At 40.3% G+C, this 20899-nt stretch overlaps 1 protein-coding gene across 30 annotated transcripts in view; it reads right to left on the bottom strand.

Moving 5' to 3' along the window:
• TCF4 (transcription factor 4) overlaps positions 1 to 20899 on the bottom strand; it is a 377557-nt gene that overhangs the window by 24226 nt on the left and 332432 nt on the right. For 24 of the 30 annotated variants that reach the window (XM_020910643.2, XM_070452489.1, XM_070452484.1 and 21 more), the window contains 4 exons: positions 15864 to 15931; positions 14323 to 14401; positions 11686 to 11762; positions 8589 to 8792 (listed from right to left, as the gene is read on the bottom strand). In XM_020910643.2, the coding sequence (XP_020766302.1) occupies positions 8589 to 8792; positions 11686 to 11762; positions 14323 to 14401; positions 15864 to 15931 (428 nt within the window). The remainder of the gene's footprint in view (positions 1 to 8588; positions 8793 to 11685; positions 11763 to 14322; positions 14402 to 15863; positions 15932 to 20899) is intronic. The other 6 variants (XM_070452490.1, XM_070452497.1, XM_070452487.1 and 3 more) reach the window with 1 other exon arrangement.

Below are 20899 nucleotides of genomic sequence, written 5' to 3'. Positions count from 1 at the left end.
TAAAACCTTTCAGTTAAGGTTGCTAATCTGCTTTCAGAAATTTTTGATAATTGTGGAGATTAGGAGAGATGGTGGAACTCTACAGATAGGCAAATATCCTCATTAAAGAAAAAAAATTCAACATAGAAGCTATAGATAGATGATATTGAAGACTAAGATCTTGGGTGAAATCTTATAACATGCAGTTTAAAAGATGATTCCTAAATGCTCTGAAAGAGAGGCAATGAGCTCTCCAAATCATTCCTGTTGCAGAAGAACAAGTCTTTCTGGATAAACCTCATTCATGGGAATGAGGCACACCTTGTGTTCTGTGATGAATTTACCAACAACAGAGCTACAGAAAATGTGATTGAATGAGGACCTAAAGGAGACGTTGGAACAGACTGAAGGCTGCTGTATGAAATTTAAAGGCATTACGTGGGGTTTTGTACTGGTACAACAACAAGTGTACAAAGCCGGCTGACAGACATGTGGCTGGCTGATGGATTTCTGCTGATTACAAGTGCAATATCTGGCAGCAGGATGATGATGTCATCAAATACTGCCAATAGGATGCTGCTGAGTGGCCTTTACTGAAGATATAACGGGTTTGGAGATAGATCTGAATAGGTACTGATAGATACTGAATGGGTTTGGAGATAGATCCATCCAAGTCCACATCGTCAAAGCTATAGTTTTCCCAGTAGTCACGTACGGATATGAGAGTTGGACCGTAAAGAAGGCTGAGTGCCGAAGAACTGATGTTTTCAAACTGTGGTGTTGGAGAAGACTCTTGAGGATCCCTTGGACTGCAAGAAGACCCAACCAGTCCATCTTAAGGGAAATCAGTCCTGAATATTCATTGGAAGGACTGATGCTGAAGCTCTCACACTTGGGCCAACTGATACGAAGTGCCGACTTTTTGAGAAAGACCCCGATGCTGGGAAAGATTGAGGGCTGGAGGAGAAGGGGGCAACAGAGGATGAGATGGTTGGATGGCATCACTGACTCGATGGACAAGAGCTTGAGCAAGCTCTGGGAGATAGTGAAGGACAAGGAAGCCTGGTGTGCTGCAATCCATGGGGTTGCAAAGAGTTGGGATGTGACTGAATGAATGAATAACCACCACCACCCAAGCCTGCTGATGATTCCTTGGGCACCGTGTTCAAATTTTGAGATTCTACAGACTAAAACGTCCTGGGGGTGGGGGGAGCATTCTTTTTAAACTTGGAAGAATGGGGTGGAATGTGACAGAGTCAGAACTTTTCTTTAGGATAAATATTTGAAGATACAGATGTCTAGCCTGAAGAAAAAAAAAAAGATCATACTATCTTCAAACAGTTGAAAGTTACTCAAGTATTTGTTGAGCTGATTCACAGGTCACTCCAATGGGCAGAAAAATAAAAACTTCACATTCAGAGATATTAATTTGGGCTGGACATAAGGAAGAATTTTCTACAGTTTGATGGAAATGGGCTTTGTGGTCATTTAGAGCTACTCAGCCTTGGAGGAAGGAGGCTGATGGAGAATTGTTCACTGCTTGGCAGGGAATTTATAGAGGGACTTTGATGGAGATGATCTCTTAAGGTCCCCGAGACTGTGGTAATAATTGCTTAGAAATGCAGTATGTACTCAAATACACACAGAAACTTATGGAATGAAAATCCTTGAAAACCCAAGAGGAACAAGGTTGAAGATGCCTAAGTCTCTAGGGATCATAGATTTGTTGAAGAGGTCCACACTGAAACAGTTTTCTGACCACTGCTACTTCCATTACAATGTACCAGTACTCGCTGACCATGGAATCACATCAGCGCCCGATGAACTCTCCTGTTGCCAAAGCTGACTGGCAGAACTAGATAGCAACATGGTGCAAAGAGCCAAGGGGCAACTAAAGAATTTTCCTGGATTCCGTTAGTTAATAGAACGTATGTATTATTAACACTAGCCACAGTTTTGAATTTGCTACACCACTGGGTTGGAGAGGAAGCTGGCTGCAGCAGTGTAATCTTTAGTACAGAGAATGCTGGTCTTGTGGCTGGCTTGCCTGGTTTCTAATCCTAGCTTGGCCATTAACCAGACAGTATCCATACCTGAGTCACTTCCCCTTTTGGGGCCTCAGTCTTCCGCAGTAAAATAAAAGTAACGGGCTAAATGACTTCCGTGGTGCTTTCAGCCCCTAAAATTCAATGGTCCTAATTCTTAAGAACTGTGAAAGCAGAACTAATTTAAACTGCTTATCTTCTTAAGTCCTGAGTGTTAAAAGCTCTCATACCTGTTTAATGTCGGTGAAATTAAAAGATGCTTCTTCACCTAATGACTGTTCTGATAAATTCTTTGTAATCCAAAGTCACACTAAAAACATTACTGAAAAGCGGGAACATGGGCTAAGACAGGCTTGTAGCCGTCGCTTCTGAAGTGCATGCCGCACGGTCACCTAGGAGTCTGGTAAGAGGCCTCAGGTGATGCGGTGGAGAACAGGGGTGGGTGTCGAGTTTCCCAGGGCTCCCCCACCCCTCAGGCATCTCGGGCGACTAGGTCCTCAGGAGGTGACCACTCCTACCAAGCGACAACCTGATCCTCCCTGCCCGTGCCGCAGAGCTGGGCCCCTGCCCCCCCGATGAGTCTTATGACACTGCTGCAGCAGTCTGTTTTTAAATACATAGCCTAACCTACGAGGCTGGGAAGCCCCTGCTGGCAGAAACCATGTCTTAGCATACAGCCTGGAATTTGGTAATGACTTGGTAAATGTTTTTGAAATGAATAGATGGGCTTTAAGTAAAAAGGATCTGGGAACCACACTAACATGATGTATTAATAGTATAGGAGCTTTTCAGCTAAGTGATCCCACCATTGCTGACTCTACTGATGGAGGAATCAGGAGGAGGAACAGAACCACATAAAGCTATTTTTGATGTGGGTTTCATTCTTGTTCATTAAAAGAGGAGATGAGGTCATCTGAAAGACTTGTTTTCAGGGCTCATTTGTGGATCTGAATACTGCATGAGTAACAGAGAGACATATCTGGAAAATGGCCATTTCAATAATTTATCACAAATCCAGTGATTTAGATTTTTGACTTAGATCAAATCTGATGATCAGAATTGATCTCTGAGGCACAGAAGGGACTGATATCTGGATAATAGTTTCTAACCACGATAGTGATGAACCCAGCTGTTTCTTTATTTTCCCAGGTTCTGAAATTTCTGTTTTGACTCCCTTAGAAAACTGGGAGGTTAAGGTAAGAAAAATAACTTCATAGTTTAAAATGTACTACTCTGATCACCCTAGTAAGGAGACCTTATACCTTTACCACTTAGCACAGATGCCTTGATTTAAGAAAAAGTACTTGAATGGGAAGGAAAATCCAAAAAGAGGGGATATATGTGTATGTACAGCTGATTCACTTTGCTGGACAGTAGAAACTAACACATTGTAAAGTAACTACATTCCAATAAGCGTTAATTTAAAAAACCCTTTACAGAGGATAAACCAAAAAAAAGTATCTAGACAATGTAGGGTTTAATCTAGCATGCTCCCACATTGGTGGAAAGTTCTTTACTTTTACATGTGGGAAACTGTCCGTAAGATATCTAGAAACTTCTTTCTTGTTCGCCAACATTTAAGATTTGAAAATTGTGAATTCTAACCACATAAGTGAAGAGGAACTAAAAAGCCTCTTGATGAACGTGAAAGAGGAGAATGAAAAAGTTGGCTTAAAGCTCAACATTCAGAAAACTAAGATCATGGCATCTGGTCCCATCACTTCATGGGAAATAGATGGGGAGACAGTGGAAACAGTGTCAGTCTTCAATTTTGTAGGCTCCTAAATCACTGCAGATGGTGATTTCAGCCATAAAATTAAAAGATGCTTACTCCTTGGAAGGAAAGTTATGACCAGCCTAGATAGCATATGCAGAATGTGCCAACAAAGGTCAGTCTAGTAAAGGCTGCAGTTTTTCCAGTAGTCATGTATGGATGTGAGAGTTGGACTGTGAAGAAAGCTGAGTGCCAAAGAATTGATGCTTTTGAACTGTGATGTTGGAGAAGACTCATGAGAGTCCCTTGGACTGCAAGGAGATCCAACCAGTCCATCCTAAAGGAGATCAGTCCTGGGTGTTCACTGGAAGGACTGATGCTGAAGCTGAAACTCCAATACTTTGGCCACCTCATGTGAAGAGGTGACTCACTGGAAAAGACCCTGATGCTGGGAAGGATTGGGGGCAGGAGGAGAAGGAGACGACAGAGGATGAGATGGTTGGATGGCATCACCGACTTGACGGACATGAGTTTGAGTAGACTCTGGGAGTTGGTGATGGACAGGGAAACCTGGCGTGCTGCGATTCATGGGGTCACAAAGTCAGACACAACTGAGCAAGTGAACTGAACTGAAAATGAGTTCTTAAAAGGTGTAACTATAGAACTACAGATCTTGTCTGAGGAATGTTCATAACTGTAAGACACAGCGCAGAATGTAGAGTCAATGTCCCCAGAGTTTAAGTCCCGTTTCCTGACCTGAGACTAACTACTCAAACCTTTTAGAAGGTTTCCTTTCTTCCATTTTGACTGATGATTTACTTACTGGGAGGGAGACAAAATGTGATACATGAAATACACGGTACTGAAGGAATTTACAGTCCACTTGGTCAGGCAAAAGTCAGACTTACAAAAGATGTACAGGGCATCCCAGGTGGCTTAGTAGTAAAGAACTGTCTGCCAATGCAGGACATGCGGGTTCGGTCCCTGGGTCAGGAAGATCCCCTGGAGGAGGAAATGGCAACCCACTGGACAATGCCATGGACAGAGGAGCCTGGCGGGCTGCAGTCCACAGGGCTGCACAGAGTCAGACACGGCTGAGCGCCTGAGTATGAATGCAGGCACACACCAAGGACACTGAGCTGTGCTTAAGTGGGTAAAGTCAACACCCAGCCAACGGCCTGTTTCACAGTGCTCTGAGAACAGGGAAGAAAACGGCTCTCACAGGTGGAGGTAACAGGGAAGGCTTCCTGGAAGAGGCAGAATCTGAGTGAGAGCTTTGAGAATGGCTGAGAATGAGATGGACGGAGAGAAGTGGTTAGAGCAGGCCAAGCCAGACAGACGCAGAACAAGTCATAGCGAGGACATTCTGGTCAAGTTCTGGTCACATGCAGAGGTTGGTCTTGTTGGAAAAATTTCTGCATTGGATAGCAAAGCATAAGGCTTTCTGGTAAATGGTTATGGGCTTAAAAAGCTGGGCTAAGACATATGTCTTTATCTTGTGCATAATGGAAAGCTGGGGAAGGTTTCTGAGCAGAAAAGAGCATGGCCAAATAATATCATCTAGAAAGCCTGTAAGAATCAACCTTCGCTCGAGTGTTATGAGCCATGCTGCTGTGAAAAAAAAAAAAAAATCCCTTTCATTATCCTAATACTTAGTAATTCACTGAAGACCTACTTCAGAACTCCAAGGAAAACATTTTATGAATCAAAAGCTAAGTACAATATGTTAGCAATTAAATGAGATAACATAATAGCCCAGGCAGAACCACAGTCCTCCCCACCATGACTGCAAGCTGCTGCAGAAAGAAATGCTTCTATCATCTTCCAAGTGATCAAGCCATTTTGTTTTGATTTTCGGAAGGCAGGGAGAGAGGAAACAGGGAGGGGACGGAGGTCAAGAGAATTCAAAAGCTATCTGTTCTTTAATCAGAAGGAATTATTAAGGAGAATTCTAAAGGAGATTAGCTCAAAACAAAACCAGCCCCGGGATGGGTGTTAAGTTACTGCAACTCACTTCCACTCCAGAACAACAACCGAAGGTGTGTAGCTGGGAATGAGACTCCCACCAGCGCTGGACGAAGTTTCCGGTGTGTACCTCCCACTGCTACTTTATTTACTGCAGCTGGCCAACAGTTTATAGCCTGTTTCATGTATTAAAATTCAAATGTGGAAAACATTACCAGCATCCTCCTTGAATTATTTTTTGTTGTTGTTGTTGTTCGGGGGGAAGAAGGGTGCATTTTTTTTTTCTCTTCCCCTTCAACTTCCTTTTTATTGTGGAATGTATCAAATGGTCAAAGGCTAGCTTCAGACTGACTAAATTCAGAAACTATTTCCTTTGTTCTGATGCTTTTGTTTGAAAATTCATACCAGTTTGCACAAGGCAAGAAACGAGGATGTGATCGCTTGCACACGCGTTGGGGCTGCGGGCTGAGGAGCTCGGACGCCGTGGGTGCCCTGAAGATTTTCGAGAAAAAAGGAGAAAGGCGGTAAAGGCGCCCTTGGCTCACAGGGCAGCAGGCTGCCCTACCGTGGTTGGGAACTGCGCTATGGACGTAGCTAGCTCTGCAGTAACCCCTGACTGAACTCTAAACGTCTTTACAAGAGTGAGTGCGCACCTCCCTTCATCAGTGAAACCAGAAATTCTATTGCTTTGCCATTTTTTTTCCCCTTTCAAAATCAAAGACGTCCCTGTGTAATACTGGCTGGTTATTTCCCCTTTTCTATTGCTGTGTAGCATTCTCTCCCCTTCTCCTCCCCCTGGGCTGGTCTAACTTCCCATCCCCAAAGATGACTCTAGTCTCCTCCTCGTGTCCCACCTCCAAATCAAAGAGGAGGCAATTCAAAGGTCAAATGGTTCCAAAAAAGCATCTCTGTAGAGTTTATTATTTTAAAGAACCACTTAACCTACATCTGGTATTTAAGAGCAAACTTTACATATTTATGGAAAAAAAAAAAACTGTCTCTGAAGCAATGCCCTGGGTGCATGTTGCATCCGTTTAACATATGCAAAACGAACACAGCTACAGAAATTAAACTATTTTTCTCTTGATTGAGAACAGATATACAGAAATGGTTATAAGTCACAGATCTGGCTTTTAATAAAGCCAGATTTCTTAATTAAAAGCAGTATTGTTTAAACATTATAGTTTAAAAAAAGAGCTGTACAAACTGAAACCTCATATAATATGCATCCCCAGTGTATTTAGCACGTTACCTGAGGCCAAGCTAAATTAAAATCTAGATTTTCCTTTTGTTAAACTCTTAGCAACTGCCATGAATAGACAAACAATTTTTACTCAATGAGGAATTTTGAGGGTAGAGTCTAGGAAAAGCAAAAAAGGCAAAAAAAAAAAAAAAAAAAGATTTAGCTTTGGCATTCAAAAATATCTTTCCACGTTTTAGAAGTGAGTTCATTGCTTCTATTTATAAACCAGTATTTTTGGTTTCAAATTGGTTGCAGGTTTTCATAATATACAGCTCAGGATGGGACTCTTAATCTTTTAGTAAGAGAAATGGGAAGGAGGGCAGAGGAATACTTCTGAAGAAGACAACTTAAAGAGCCACAGAATAACCTGTGCTTATTTTGCATTCTCCTCTTGGAATCATCTTTAAATAAGAGGTGCTTAGGATAATGGAAAACAGACCCTCATACACACAACGTTTTGAGAGCCTGTAAGGAAAAAACAGGACACTAAGGTGTTTGCTGAAAAGACAGGCATTTGTAAAGAGCAGAATTACATAGCATCACTAATCACTACTCATGTTGTTCTTCACCCATTTGGTCACCTCATTAATTGTCATCACTTAACATTTCATTAGGGAGATTTGCTGAATCTTATAATCACCTGAAAAAGGGATGCACTCTCAAGTCCTTTCCAGAAGTAATGGGAAAAATTGAAATTTCAACTGCAATGTGGGCAAATCTGCTTAAACCTTACTCAAATACTTTTTCATAAATAGGGAGTGGTAACACTACAATATACTTAAATTCCATGGTCCCACATCATCTATTAAGACAGACACACCTTATATTTCTACCTCCCATGTGCACGCTAAGTTGTCTCAGTTGTATCTGACTCTCTGCGACCCTATGCACTGTAAACCACAATATTGAGAAGCAAAAGATATTGATTTGACGTCTTAAAACAAAAATAATAAATCCAACCAATTCACATGTGAAACCCAAGCAATGTAACATGAATGTTAAGTTGGGTCCTTTAGCTGAAGTCATCACAAAGAACTGAACATACCGGCAATGACCTAGCAATGGATCTCCTAGATTTATAAGTAAGTGAAATGAAACGATGTATCCACACAAAAAACTTGTACATGAATGTTCATGGGAGCATTATTCCTAATAGCAGAAGACTGGAAGTAACCCAAATATCCATCACCTGATGAATGGATAAATTTAATGTATATCTATACAATGGAATTTGAGGGGAATAATAATGAAAGATGTTCTGATAAATGACAAAACATACATAAACCTTGAAAGCACTATGCTAAGTGAAAAAAGCCCATCAGAAAGGACCACCACATACTGTGGGATTCCACTTTTACTCTAGAATAGGCAAATCTAGAGTCAGAAAGGAGATTATTAGTTGTCAGGGGCTGGGGAGGGAAGGGTGGAGAGGCGGCTAAATTACACTCGCTGATGGCACTGTCTTATGAATACATGGAGAATACAGTAAGTACACTGTAAAACTGAAATAGGTGAATTGTAGGTTAAATTTTATCTCAATAAAGCTGTTTATAAAAAGAAAAAGTTGCAGCAGTATTATCTAAGCTAGAAATTCTAATTCTGCATGTTAACTAGCATCCCAGAGTTTCATCTCATCCCTTACCATGAGTGAGTGTCTGTTGGCAGAGAGAAGACCGGTTCCATACCCTGAGGCCAGACCACCCATTGCTCCGTTGTGAGAGGGTCCGATGATTCCGTGCATGTCGCCGTGACCGCCAGGCATGGCTGTGGATGGGCCCACCGCGTGGTTCCGGAGAACGTGAATAGCGTCGTCCAGTCTTTCTAAACGATCTTCAATTCGGCTTTGCTGTTGGTTGATAAGTGATGTGAAATTTGATTTAGTTCCAAGTATGGATATAGATTAGAGAAGTAAAGCCTGAGTTGACACGAACCACACTTTGGGTTTCTGAATAAAATTTATTTTCCTTAAAATGATAATAAAAGTAAATGGTGACTTTCCCAGAAAACTGGTGAAAACTGTTAATACTATAATTTTATTTTTTGTGAACAAAGTCAGTAATTCTTCCGGGACATTCTAAGTATATATGTTTTACTATACTGCATTACCTTGAAAGAACTGAGACTTACTTTAGCAAAGGAAAAAAAAAAAACAAAAACAACATTTATTGAATTTAAGGAACATTCTGGCAGGCACTGGTTAAAGAGTTTTAAAAATTAACAATGGAAAGGTGCCTTATTTATAGTTTCCCAATTAAATTATCTTCTTGAAGGCGTATTTCCCGTGTTTCCTCTGAGTCACATGATACAGTGCTAAGTATCAAATCAGGGACAGGTAAACGCATATAGAGTGTAATTTCTTATTGAGTACTAACAATTTTTAACTGGGTTTCCTGCCTTCTATTGATTATTACGTGTGTGTGTGTGTGTGTGTGTGTGTGTGTGTGTAGTGTGTGTGTTAGAGGGTATCAGAACCTCAAAACTAAGTTAAAGAAGAAAACTGCAAAAATTCTGTCAATCAAAGTAGTAGATTTCAAGACTGAAGAATCATAAAGACATAAATGAATTGTTCACCAGGAGCTTCTAATTTATTTCCAAGTCCTTACAATACTATAGAACTCACTACTCTTATACAATGAAAAACCAACTGATCTTTTCATCCCAGCCATTAGGATCTGAGTTTTCCACAACTAGTTAAGCCTACATGATAGTTTTTGACGCATAAAGTGGACATGGAGATGTGTATTTTTTTTAGTGTGACCAATAACGGTATCAAACAACCATCTCCAGGGTGCACTTGAAAAGATACCATCTTACTGAATCCTCATTCTACACATGCAAGCGAACAGGAAAGACATTATTATCCCTTCCAACACAGACATGCAAATGAGGCTCCAAGAAACTAAGTCAATTAACCGCTCAATGCCATACTGCCAGGAAATGGTAAACTCAGGGTTGCAACCTTAAGTCTTCAACTCTAGTGCCTCTTTGTAATAGATCAAGCTAGAATCCACTCTGATTTCTGATGGGCTGTGCCAGCAGAGATACCAGCTCTCCGGCATGAGGAAAACAATTTCTAAATTATTCTCTACTGACAGGAACAATGTATGCAGAATACAGTCAGTCTATGGTACAGAGCCTTCTGATTTGGTAGGCTTTGGTACTACGGTGCTTCCCTTAAACTCCCAGCCCTGCTGTTGAAGTGACCTTGGAAAGGTTACTGAACCTCTTTGAGTCTATGCTTCTTAGTCTATAAAAACAGAAATGATGAAATATACTTCTGAGTGTACGTGAGAGCATGAAAAGAAATAATCCATGTGCCTATCACTAGTTCTGATTTGCAGCTTCCTGGTGGAGACTGTTTTTGATGGGAATCCTCCCCGAGTGTTGAGAATTCAAACAGAACTGACACTGCAGTTCACAACCACGCTACGTGCATGCTAAGTCATTTCAGTCGTGTGCGACTCTTTGTGACCTTATGGACTGTGGCCCGCCAGGCTCCTCTGTCCATGGGACTCTCCAGGCAAGAATACTGGAGTGGGTCGCCATGCCCTCCTCCAGGGGATCTTCCAGACCCAGGGATCAAACCTGCGTCTCTCGTGTGTCCTGCACTGGCAGGCGGGTTCTCTACCAGTAACGCCCCCTGGGAAGGTCCTCACAAACATAAACCTAGTCTTTTTAGTTCTATAGTTGGAAAACACCCAGCTTTGGCAAGTCGGTCCCCGAGAATAACTGATGGAGAAAAACACTTGTAAGGATGATGGTTTATTTGCATGTGAGCTGCAGATTCATGGGGCTTAGATGGTGCTTGATTGTCTCACTCCGTGGTCATCTTATTGGCTAAAGAGAGGAGGCAGATGATTTACACACTGCCACTAGGAAGAACCCACCTCTGTACTCTCATTTTCAGATTTTTCTTCATTTAAATCATAAGCCAAGAGGAAGAAAGGAAACCCCAAATGGCTGACAACATAAAGTCAGATAGGCAAATTAACAGACATGCTCACCCCCACGTTCCATCTCAAAGTATGGGAAGAAAAAGGGGAAACTCAGCCCCGAAGGACAGCCTCTCGCTGCCACCCCTCCCCATGTGACTCATATACAGACCAGACGGTGCCTAGGGCTGTGCTGTTTCATGCATGTTTCCAGCCACTTCCTTTGAGTGGAGTGTCAAACACTGAATCATCGTGTGAGTTTTTATCATATTCATTACACCCTGGGGAAGTTTTCAGCGATTCCTTACAAGAGAAATTTAATGAAATCACTAGATTTCCATGAGAATCAAAGTGAACGAGGGGAAAAGCAGGAGGCTTCTCATTCAGAGGTCAAGAAGAAAATTCCTATAAACCCGTTATTCTGGAAAGCAAAGTAGAGACACAGAGACTCTCCAAGTGCTGGGGCTCCACAGTACAGCTGGGACTCCAGCACTCACCCTAGGAGAGGCATTTACCCACTGACACGCGTATCTCCCCAACAAGGGGGGCAGGCCATGATCCTTCCCAGATCCTTATCCCTTGTCTGGTTCCAGACAGGAGCCCCGAGGCTTCCACTGTAGCAGGAGCTGGGTTACAGTCTATAAGTGGGAATAAGCAGGCTAATAACTGCCTCTAACCAAACCTGCGGGCTTGCGTCAACCCCAAGGTCCTATTAGTGAAAATAAGCCTCTTGACGAGTGAACTGGGTGGAAAAAGAGAAGCATGGCCTGAGAATGGCCAAAGTGATGGTGAGCAGATGAAACTTACCAAAGAGTGTAAAGGTCCTTCATAATTAGGAGAGGATGAAGCCTGTCCTCCATTTCTAGACCAAACAGCTGTGCCTGCTGATAGGAAAATGGGAATTGCAATGAGATCTGTATAATCCTAAGAATAACCTTACCAACATTTTAAACAGTTCTTTTAGAAATTAGCATATTGATTTCTATCTGGACATTAAGGAAATACATGTAAACTGCCCATACAAGAATTTAGGGCCAAGGACAACATTTTAAATGTAAAATAGGTAGACTATACATGGACTCAGAACTCTCTCAGGCTTCCTCCTAAAAGGGAACATTTAATCAATTGTGAATTTTAGCTAGAAAAATGTCCCTTTGATGGAAAACCGTCACTACACAGTCAAGGTACTTTTAAGAGTGCAGAGAGGGGTTTTCATTACCCCTCCATGCAAAGCTGGTTTGTTAAAGCCAAAAATTTCTTACCAATGAAAAACAGCTTTGCTACTTGTTTTTAAATGATCCTTAAGAAAGGATAAGCCTTCAGAAACTTTTCAAGGAAATAAAGTTAGATGACAGCAATCCGCTAAACCAGAGATTTAAACACTCAATATAAGAACATTAAGTAGTATTTTCTGAAGAAAATACATTTTTAATGATTTGCTAAACTTGAAGGTAAAGAAAGATTGCTGCTATAATAAATAGAACATGTCTAACATATCAATTTTAAAATAAAAACCACTTTTAAATGGAAAATAATACACACTCGTGTAGAAAACTTGGAAAATAATTTAAGAAAGGAAAAAAAAAAAATCTACGACCTCACTGAAACATAGTCCCTGATACTGTTGGCACTTTAAAAACCCATTCTCCCTGCCATTTCTGGGTGTGCACATGTGTATTTTTATGCTAAATAAAAATAGAATGTTTTGTTCAATTACTTTCAGTGATAAATCTGGACAGAGCCCTTGGTGTAAAAATAGCAGTCTGTCCCCGTATCTGGATCTTCATCAAGTCCTCTCTCCCTAACGTGTGGTCTTTTAGGCTGATAACCAGGACCTCAAAGGTGGCCTTGTTTCAGGGTCTTCCACGTGCAGCACATTACTCAGGTTTGGGGTAATTGTGGCATTTTCTGGAACGATGTGTGCATCGTCGCTTCCCCTCCCAACTTTGACCTGGAAGTGGACTGGCAGAGCACTGAGTCCCTGATTCTAGCCTGAGCTCTGATATTACTACTGAAGATTTTCAGCAAATCCCATACCCTTTCTGGGCCTTCCATACATCCATCTGTAAATCAGAGCATCAGACTCAAACAGCTGTTTCTCAAACTTTATATTAGATTCCAGAATATTCTTTTCCCCCCATATTATAAAATAGACAAAATTAGAGTTGCTTCATTTGAAATGGGGAATGCGTGCGCTCTCGCTGCTCAGACTCCCTCACCCCGGCCCCACCGATCTCTGTATTGTCTCAGTCCATCTCTGACTGTGGAGGTTGACACCTGTGGTCGTTTTCCAGAGCCTAACAATGTGGCACGATGCCAGAAACGTATAATTCTGAACTGTGCCTCCCCGCCATGGGGACTGGTTCAGTGCTATCCCATTATCTTCTTAACGTCACCTCTGGTTTTCCCCAGTTTCAGCACTGTCTCTCTGGAGATATGGACTGGAAGGTCCAGCTATTACCCTCTCTCTTCTATGACCTCCTCCTGTCAATGGAGGCTGGGGAAAGGCTGATATTAAGTCTCCCTTAAGCCCATGGCCATCAACCCTGAAAGCTCTGTGGCCAGGTGAAATGTCCGATTCTTTATCAAGGAATTTACTTTACAGTGGGGCCCTGGGAGTGCTGCATGTAGGGAATAACACAGAGATTGAGGCAGCAACATTCAGGCAAGTGACTACAGTCTAAATTACGGGAAGACCAGGTTTCAATCAGGTACAGATATGATTTCATTTTTTTTTTTTTAAGAAGCCATCTCTCCTCCTTCAAAAGAGCAGAGATAGGCACCAGACAGGGTCTTTCTGGAAACACTTATATTGGAAGGGCAATGAGCCCTTTAAATGGAGCTCTGAAGAGTGCAACGCTTTACTAACACAATTTAACAACTTATAATTTTATTATCTGAAGCCATAGGTCATGTTAACTTGTTCTATTATAAACGGCAAACATTCCTCTTTTATTCCACACAGTTACATCACAATTTACTTATACAATTATAGTTTTCTTCAAACCTTCCAATAACATGGACTTTAAAGAGGGAATCTGAAAAGTCTGAAATTTCTGGGAGAAATGATCCTTTTGAATAGTCTATGTTTGGTGACTACATAACCTATATTCCTATTCCTGATCATGTCAACTGGTTTTCCCCTTGAGATTTTTGTTGGAGTGTATTATTCTGTTGAGTATCTTTTGCAAAGAAAAGTTTAAGTTAGTTTCCCAAGTGCCTGTGCATTCCAAAAGCATGAAACTTTTAAGAAAAGTTTTGGATGTAAATGGCTTCACCATCACACGGCCGTCTGTCTCTCCCACCCCTTCCTATTGGTCTGTTTGGAAACACTCTGTTTTGAGTTTTTGGAGGGAGTGAGTTTCTCCCAGCAGCACAGGAAGTGTAAGGGGAAAACCATTCTATAAGCTGACACTCAGATGCAGTGGATTTATGGTACCGTACCTGAGAGAGATGGAGGGGAGCCAACAGGAGTTGAAGGGTTTGATGAAAAGCTGTTGTTAGTGTGATCTGGAGAATAGATCTTGAAACAGTGGGGGTGGGGGGGAAAAACACAACAAATCCTCATTCATTGGGAATAAATATTCCACAATTTAAACTACAAAGCAAAAAAAAAAAAAAAAAAACTACAAAGCATTAATGCTATTCATCCACAAATTCGAAGGTGCAAAAAATACACTTAACAATCAACTACAGTACTGATATTCTAAAATGAAAAACTTAATTGCTTTTTCTAAAGAAGAGCTCTTGAGTTGCTGGAAGATAGTGGGGGAAAAACTGAACTGGGGTCAACAGACCTTGGTTCTTGTCCATTTCTTCCCATTTCCTCCCCTGGCTGCATGGCCATGAAGCTACACGGATACACCAAACCTCCCTTTCTTCCTCCATAAAACAAGAGGTTGGACAGCATCACAGCCTAAGATTTTTGCTCAACTCCTTCTTCATTACGTTTAAGGTATTTGATTCCAAGGCAGGAGGATGCTCAGTCTAAAGAAAAGCTTCTCCTCAGCTCACAAGGCTAACATAAATCAAATGCATCTATGCCCCAGTGATAGGTAGAAACCAGCTGAAGAGACTGAACGTCAGAGCAACAAACCTCTGCTTGTATTTACAAGTGATCATGTTTAGCTTCTGAAGACGACACCAGGTGCACTCCCTCAGACAAGGAAGGGGTGCCACTGGTGAACACGGAAGAAATGCTGGATCTTAGCTTCCTGGCAGTGGGCGGACAAAGCAGAGAAGCCAAGTGCCAATGAAGTAACAACTGAAACTCGGTTATGGTCATTTTTTAAAAATTTCTTTTTCAAAATGTTTTAGAATTACCCCTTGGCAAAGTCAGTCTTAGCTGATTAATCAATGAGCACCCAAAATGACTTTAGAGAAAAATAAAACATCAGGATAGAAGACCTATACTCTTAAAGGCCCTAAGAATATCCATGAATTCATAAATGAGTACCGCTTGCAAGATGGGAGAGACCAACTATCTGCTGGAATCTTGGGTGTTCTCTCTCCAATTTTTTCAATGATTATCATGGAAGGAAGCTAGCCTTTCCAAAAATCAAAGCTATTTGCCATCTATTTTCTTTCTTTTTTTTTTCCATTTATTTTTATTAGTTGGAGGCTAATTACTTTACATCATTGCAGTGGTTGTTGTCATACATTGACATGAATCAGCCATGGATTTACATGTACTCCCCATCCCGGTCCCCCCTCCCACCTCCCTCTCCACCCGATCCCTCTGGGTCTTCCCAGTGCACCAGGCCTGAGCACTTGTCTCATGCACCCAACCTGGGCTGGTGATCTGTTTCACCCTAGGTAATATACATGTTTTGATGCTATTCTCTTGAAACATCCCACCCTCGCCTTCTCCCAGAGTCCACAAGTCTGTTCTATACATCTGAGCTAAAATCCTAAATGTCCACTTCTGATTAAAGTTCACCCGTCTGCCGCGGTACATCTGAAGTCCAAGGTCAACATTTCCTCACCGAAGCAAGTGCTTTCCCCAAAGCATCGCCAGTCTGGGAGCTGCCTGCCGCCCCGCTTCCTCTATTTGCTGCAAAAACAAAAGGCAGAATATGAAAAGCCAGACGGTGAGACGTCGAACAATTTTCTATTCCTGGTCCATTTACTCACAATTTAATTGCACTTTTAATGCTAATTACAACACATTAATCTTTAATTAGCATTAATTTGTTTGCTGAGGTAGATGTCAAATATATTCATGTTACATTTTTTTTAAACAGATAAAATATAAACCTGACACCTTGGTTTAAAGATAAAGTGTTTCAGTTGCTATTACTTTTCCCCTGGTTGTCTACGAGTGGTTAAGTAGTCAAGAGAGTAGTAGGTGAGCATATGAGGTTCATTGCTAAAAAGTACGCAGTGCTTTCAGACCTCTGAAGCCCTCATAGTTTGCCTCTATTTATATATAGTAAGCTGAATTCATTTCACCAATAAGAATTACAAGTGCTTTCAAATTAAAAAATTAATTTTTGCTATATATAGCAGTGAGATTACTTCTATCAGAGTTCCACAATAAACAAAACAAAAAAAATCTGTAATAGGCCTGGTGGTTTCCTAAGAGGGAAACTATTTTTAATATTTTAAGGAACATATAGTCTCCACACACTTTAAAGTCTGTGTTCATATTTAAAGAATTTGAACTCTGGTGCTGTTAAAAGTCAATATTGTCTCAAATTCTGGAGGTAAAATAAGTGTACATGATGATGAAGCAGTCTCTATTATCTAAATACCAGACAGATGAATAAAGGATACAGCTGGCCCTCTGTATCCACAGATTTCACATGCAAGGATTTAATCAAACTCGGATCAAAAATTTTCAGAAAAAAAATTCCATACCCTTCCAAAAAGCAAAACTTGAATTTGTTAGTGGTGGCAACTATTTACATAGACTTACATTGCCTTGAGTATTATAAATAATCTAGAGATCATTTAAAGTATTTGAGAAGATGAGCAAGGGTTATATGGGCTTCCCTGGTGGTGTCAGTGGTAAAGAATCCACCTGCAATGCAGGAGATGCAAGTTTGATCCCTGGGTCAGGAAGATTCCCTTGAGGAGGAAATGGCAACCAACTCTAGCATTCAAGCCTGGAAAATCCCATGGACAGAGGAGCCTGGTGGGCTACAGTCCATAGAATTGCAAAGAGTCAGACATGATTGACTCAAAGGATATATGCAAATACTGCACCCTTTTCTATAAGGGACTTGAGCATCCTCAAATTTAGGTTTCTGCAGGGGATCCTTGAAACATCCCCTTTGGCAGGATACTGGGGGAAGGCTGCCTGTTAATAAAAGGATATCGATTCAAAAATATAGTTCAAAATCAGCTCTAATAAACAAATTAAAAAAATTTTTAATTGAAGGATAATAGCTTTACAGTATTGATTCCTGCCATAGGTCAACAGGAATTAGCCATAGGTGTACATATGTCCCCTCCCTCCCACTTCTCACCCCTCTGGGTTGTTACAGAGCCCCACTTTAAGTTCTGTGCATCACACAGGAAATTACCACCGGCTATCTATTTTATGAATGGTAATGTATATGTTTCCACGCTACTCTTTCTATTCATCTCACCCTCTCCTTCCTCCCCGTTGCCCTTGTCCATAGTCTGTTCTCTATCTTTTGAGAGTAATTTGCCTTTATAAAATGGTACAGCCAGTGGTGTTCTTCTCTTAGATTTATTAAGGACTCAGCATGAGCGAGGAGATGTAATATTTAAATAAAACCTATTAAACTCTAGGGGAAAGTGCTTGTCACTCTTTTGTGAAATAAGAAAAGGAAATACTAAATCAACGGATTAATTCAAGAAAAACTTCATTACACACTTAAAGGTTTTAAAAAATTCCCAGCCCTATCCTCAACCCAAGAAAGCACTCTTTCTGGCAGATGTGTCATCTTCAGTTTCCAGATCTGTAAAATAAAGTCATGGGATCAGCTCTCAAGTGGTCAAATTATCTTTGTCTCTAGGTTATAATTTCATCCTCCTGACCTCTGCTTAGTATAGTTAAATTATGCTTGTTATTTTTATATATTTACATGTTGGGTATGACAGTCCGATCTTTTGATGTTTGCTTTATTTGGTTAACAAAACTCACCCCTACATTCATTTGTTAATTACTAAAACTGAAAGAAAGCTGTATGTAATGAAAAGAACACAACTGCCTTCTGACAAAAAAATGGAAAAACTATTCTTTCTCACATTACAAATTCATAATGTTAAAAATATATTAGTTGTTAGTACTAAGGATTTTATGCATAAGAAAGTTCTCTGAAATGAGGGTACAACATCATACAATGAACTAGTGGAAGGAACACACAGATATCAAGGGTACTAAAAATATTCAATATAAAGAGATAATTGAAATTATTATCTGGTGTGAAAGTAAAAATTTCTGCATCAAGGAGTTCTTTTAAAACTGAAGACAATTCTAAAGGAAAATAACAAGGATTCTGAAAACACAAAGAGCACTGAGATGTTATAGCATGTATTGCCATGGTATTTGGAGATAATTATACATACATTTTTTTCTTCCCCTCCAGAAGCAATATTATCATTATTCTTAAAATTAGGTTTATCAGTCAAAATAATTTGGATATCTGCTTGACTAGAAAACAGACCTTCATGAAATGAAAATTCAGAGCCACATCAGAAAAAATTACATTATCTAACAAAGAAACTAAACCCAACTAGGATAAGATATTGTTATAATTATAGATAAAATTTGCTACGGTAGCTTTCAAAAGATTAATTCTTTGAACAGTTTTAAAATGAGAATAATAAGGGTTTTAAAATATATTAATGAAACCAAATTAGGAAGAATTGAAAACCAATAAAAGTATTTTAGAGATATGTAAAAAAGAAATTATACTCTCAATATATCCCATCTCCCCCCCAACTTTCCCTCTCTGGTAACCATAAATTCATTCTCCAAATCTGTGAGTCTGTTTCTGTTTTGTAAATAAGTTCATTGTTCATTTGTATCTTTTTTTCCCTTAAAGATTGACAAGTACACACTGTCTATATTTAAAATAGATAACCAACAAGGACCTATTGTAAAAAAAAAAAAAGAATATGCCTAAATCAAAAAATAAATTATGATGACATAAAAATCATACTTTAGAAGAGACAAGATAAAATCTTTATGATCTTTTCATACTAAACACCTTTCTAACTGAACTTTCTATTAGTCCTTGTTTTACACAAGGAGGCAGGAGAACTTGGGGGTATAATAAAAAGACAGAATTTAACTCCTTACCTCATACTGTCACGAAAGTGTTTCAGAAAACTACAAAGGCTACTCGTGGAAGTTACTGATAAGAACAGACTGTTTTTTTTTTTTTAATATAGAGCCATTCTACCTGCTACAGCTGGAGAATCAACCCCAGGGTTCAAATTTCAAAGCAGTTTATTGGGACCAGTTTGCCCTTACACTTGGAATGCCTTTTGTTCTGTTCCAGGAAACACTGGAGAAGACACATTTTCAAGAGACCTTACACATGTTAAGCTATATGGATCCTCTTCCTAAAGACTCTGTTTTTAGTTATGTGCCTGATATGTCAAAGGGCATATGTAATCAGAAAGTAAATATACATTTAATACTCAAATAGCAAAATTTCTTCTATATTGAGTAATGAGTCACGTTTAGCAAATCACACTTCTCATTAAATGTGTGTACATCAAATCTACTTTTCTATCGTTCATGTAACAGGACTTGATTACTATTCTAAGCCTGAGTGTTTGTCAAGGTATTATGAGAAATTAACAAAATGCCTACAGAACAGAATTAAAGAGAAGAACTACTGTCCCTGTTTGATAAAAAACTGGATGGATCTCTTCTGTGATTTTAGCTCTTAGCAATTTCCCTAGCTAAAGAGAGAAAAAAAAAATCAAGTCTCTAAGTAGAGCTGTATCATGAATATGATTGAAGATGAGTAGTATTAAGAGGAACTGTAATTTGGTAGGAGGATTCGACACTGCCAACCACCCAAGCATTGTTCAGATGGCTTGAACACAGGTGCTACTGCTGGCTAGAAGATGGGGCAGAAAGCAGGGTTTAGTCTTTTCAGCTACAAGTGGGACCACCCTCAGTCTCGATCTCCACTTTGGAGAAAATGGCAATGCCTGTTAGAACACACCCTGATCCAAACATCAGGATAAGTGGTACCTGGGGACTGACTACTGAAAAACCTGGGAGATTTGGAGGATGTGTTACCCCTTTATTGCACACCCAGAACCCCAGGCTGGGTCACCCTGAAGCTATAGAAGGATCTATGTGCTCAGCTGCTCAGCTGTGTCTGGCTCTTTGCAGCCCACCAGGCTCCTCTGTCCATGGGATTTTTCTGGCAAGAACACTGGAGTGGATTGCCATTTCCTCCTCCAGGGGATCTTCCTGATTCAGGGATCAGGGATCAAACTCCTGCGTCTCCTGCATTGGTAGGCGGATTCTTTATCACTGAGCCAAGGGTTAGAGCTATAAAAAGATGAAGAAGTGTAATCCATAGTGTCTGCTTGAAAGATGACGGTTTTAAAATTTAGATTTTTCTGCACTGTGTCCAAGCGACCCTCATGTTATTCAACTAGTAGAAACAGCATAACAATGTCATGAGCTTCTCAACAAAGATAAAAGAAGGAGAATGCCCAGCTCTCCTACGACCTACAATATTAGAAGAACAACTTAAGTACAGGCTACCAAACACTGAACTTTTAACGGATTCCTAGGAATTCAAGGGGGAAGCTGGGCCCCATCCACCACGTGCAGGAAATGGATGAGAAGACTTAAATCAAACTGGTTTATTGTTCTCCGTTGGTGGTCTTTGTAACTAAGATGCCATGACGCTGCTGGATAAAATTCCTATTGCTCTTATGCTCTGTGTCTGTTCATCACCCAACTGTATTTGAAGGCTCAAAATTCTTGTAAAAGACAAAGTGAATCTTATGTGACTATTCTCATAATAAAATTACTGTGAAACCGGGTCCTCAAGGGAAAACGGACATAATGTTT

This window comes from Odocoileus virginianus, chromosome 22, assembly GCF_023699985.2.
Source record: "Odocoileus virginianus isolate 20LAN1187 ecotype Illinois chromosome 22, Ovbor_1.2, whole genome shotgun sequence".
In the NCBI taxonomy this organism is placed as follows: Eukaryota; Metazoa; Chordata; class Mammalia; order Artiodactyla; family Cervidae; genus Odocoileus; species Odocoileus virginianus.
Note: the sequence above shows the minus strand (reverse complement) of the source record. Positions and strands in the feature narration are given on the sequence as shown.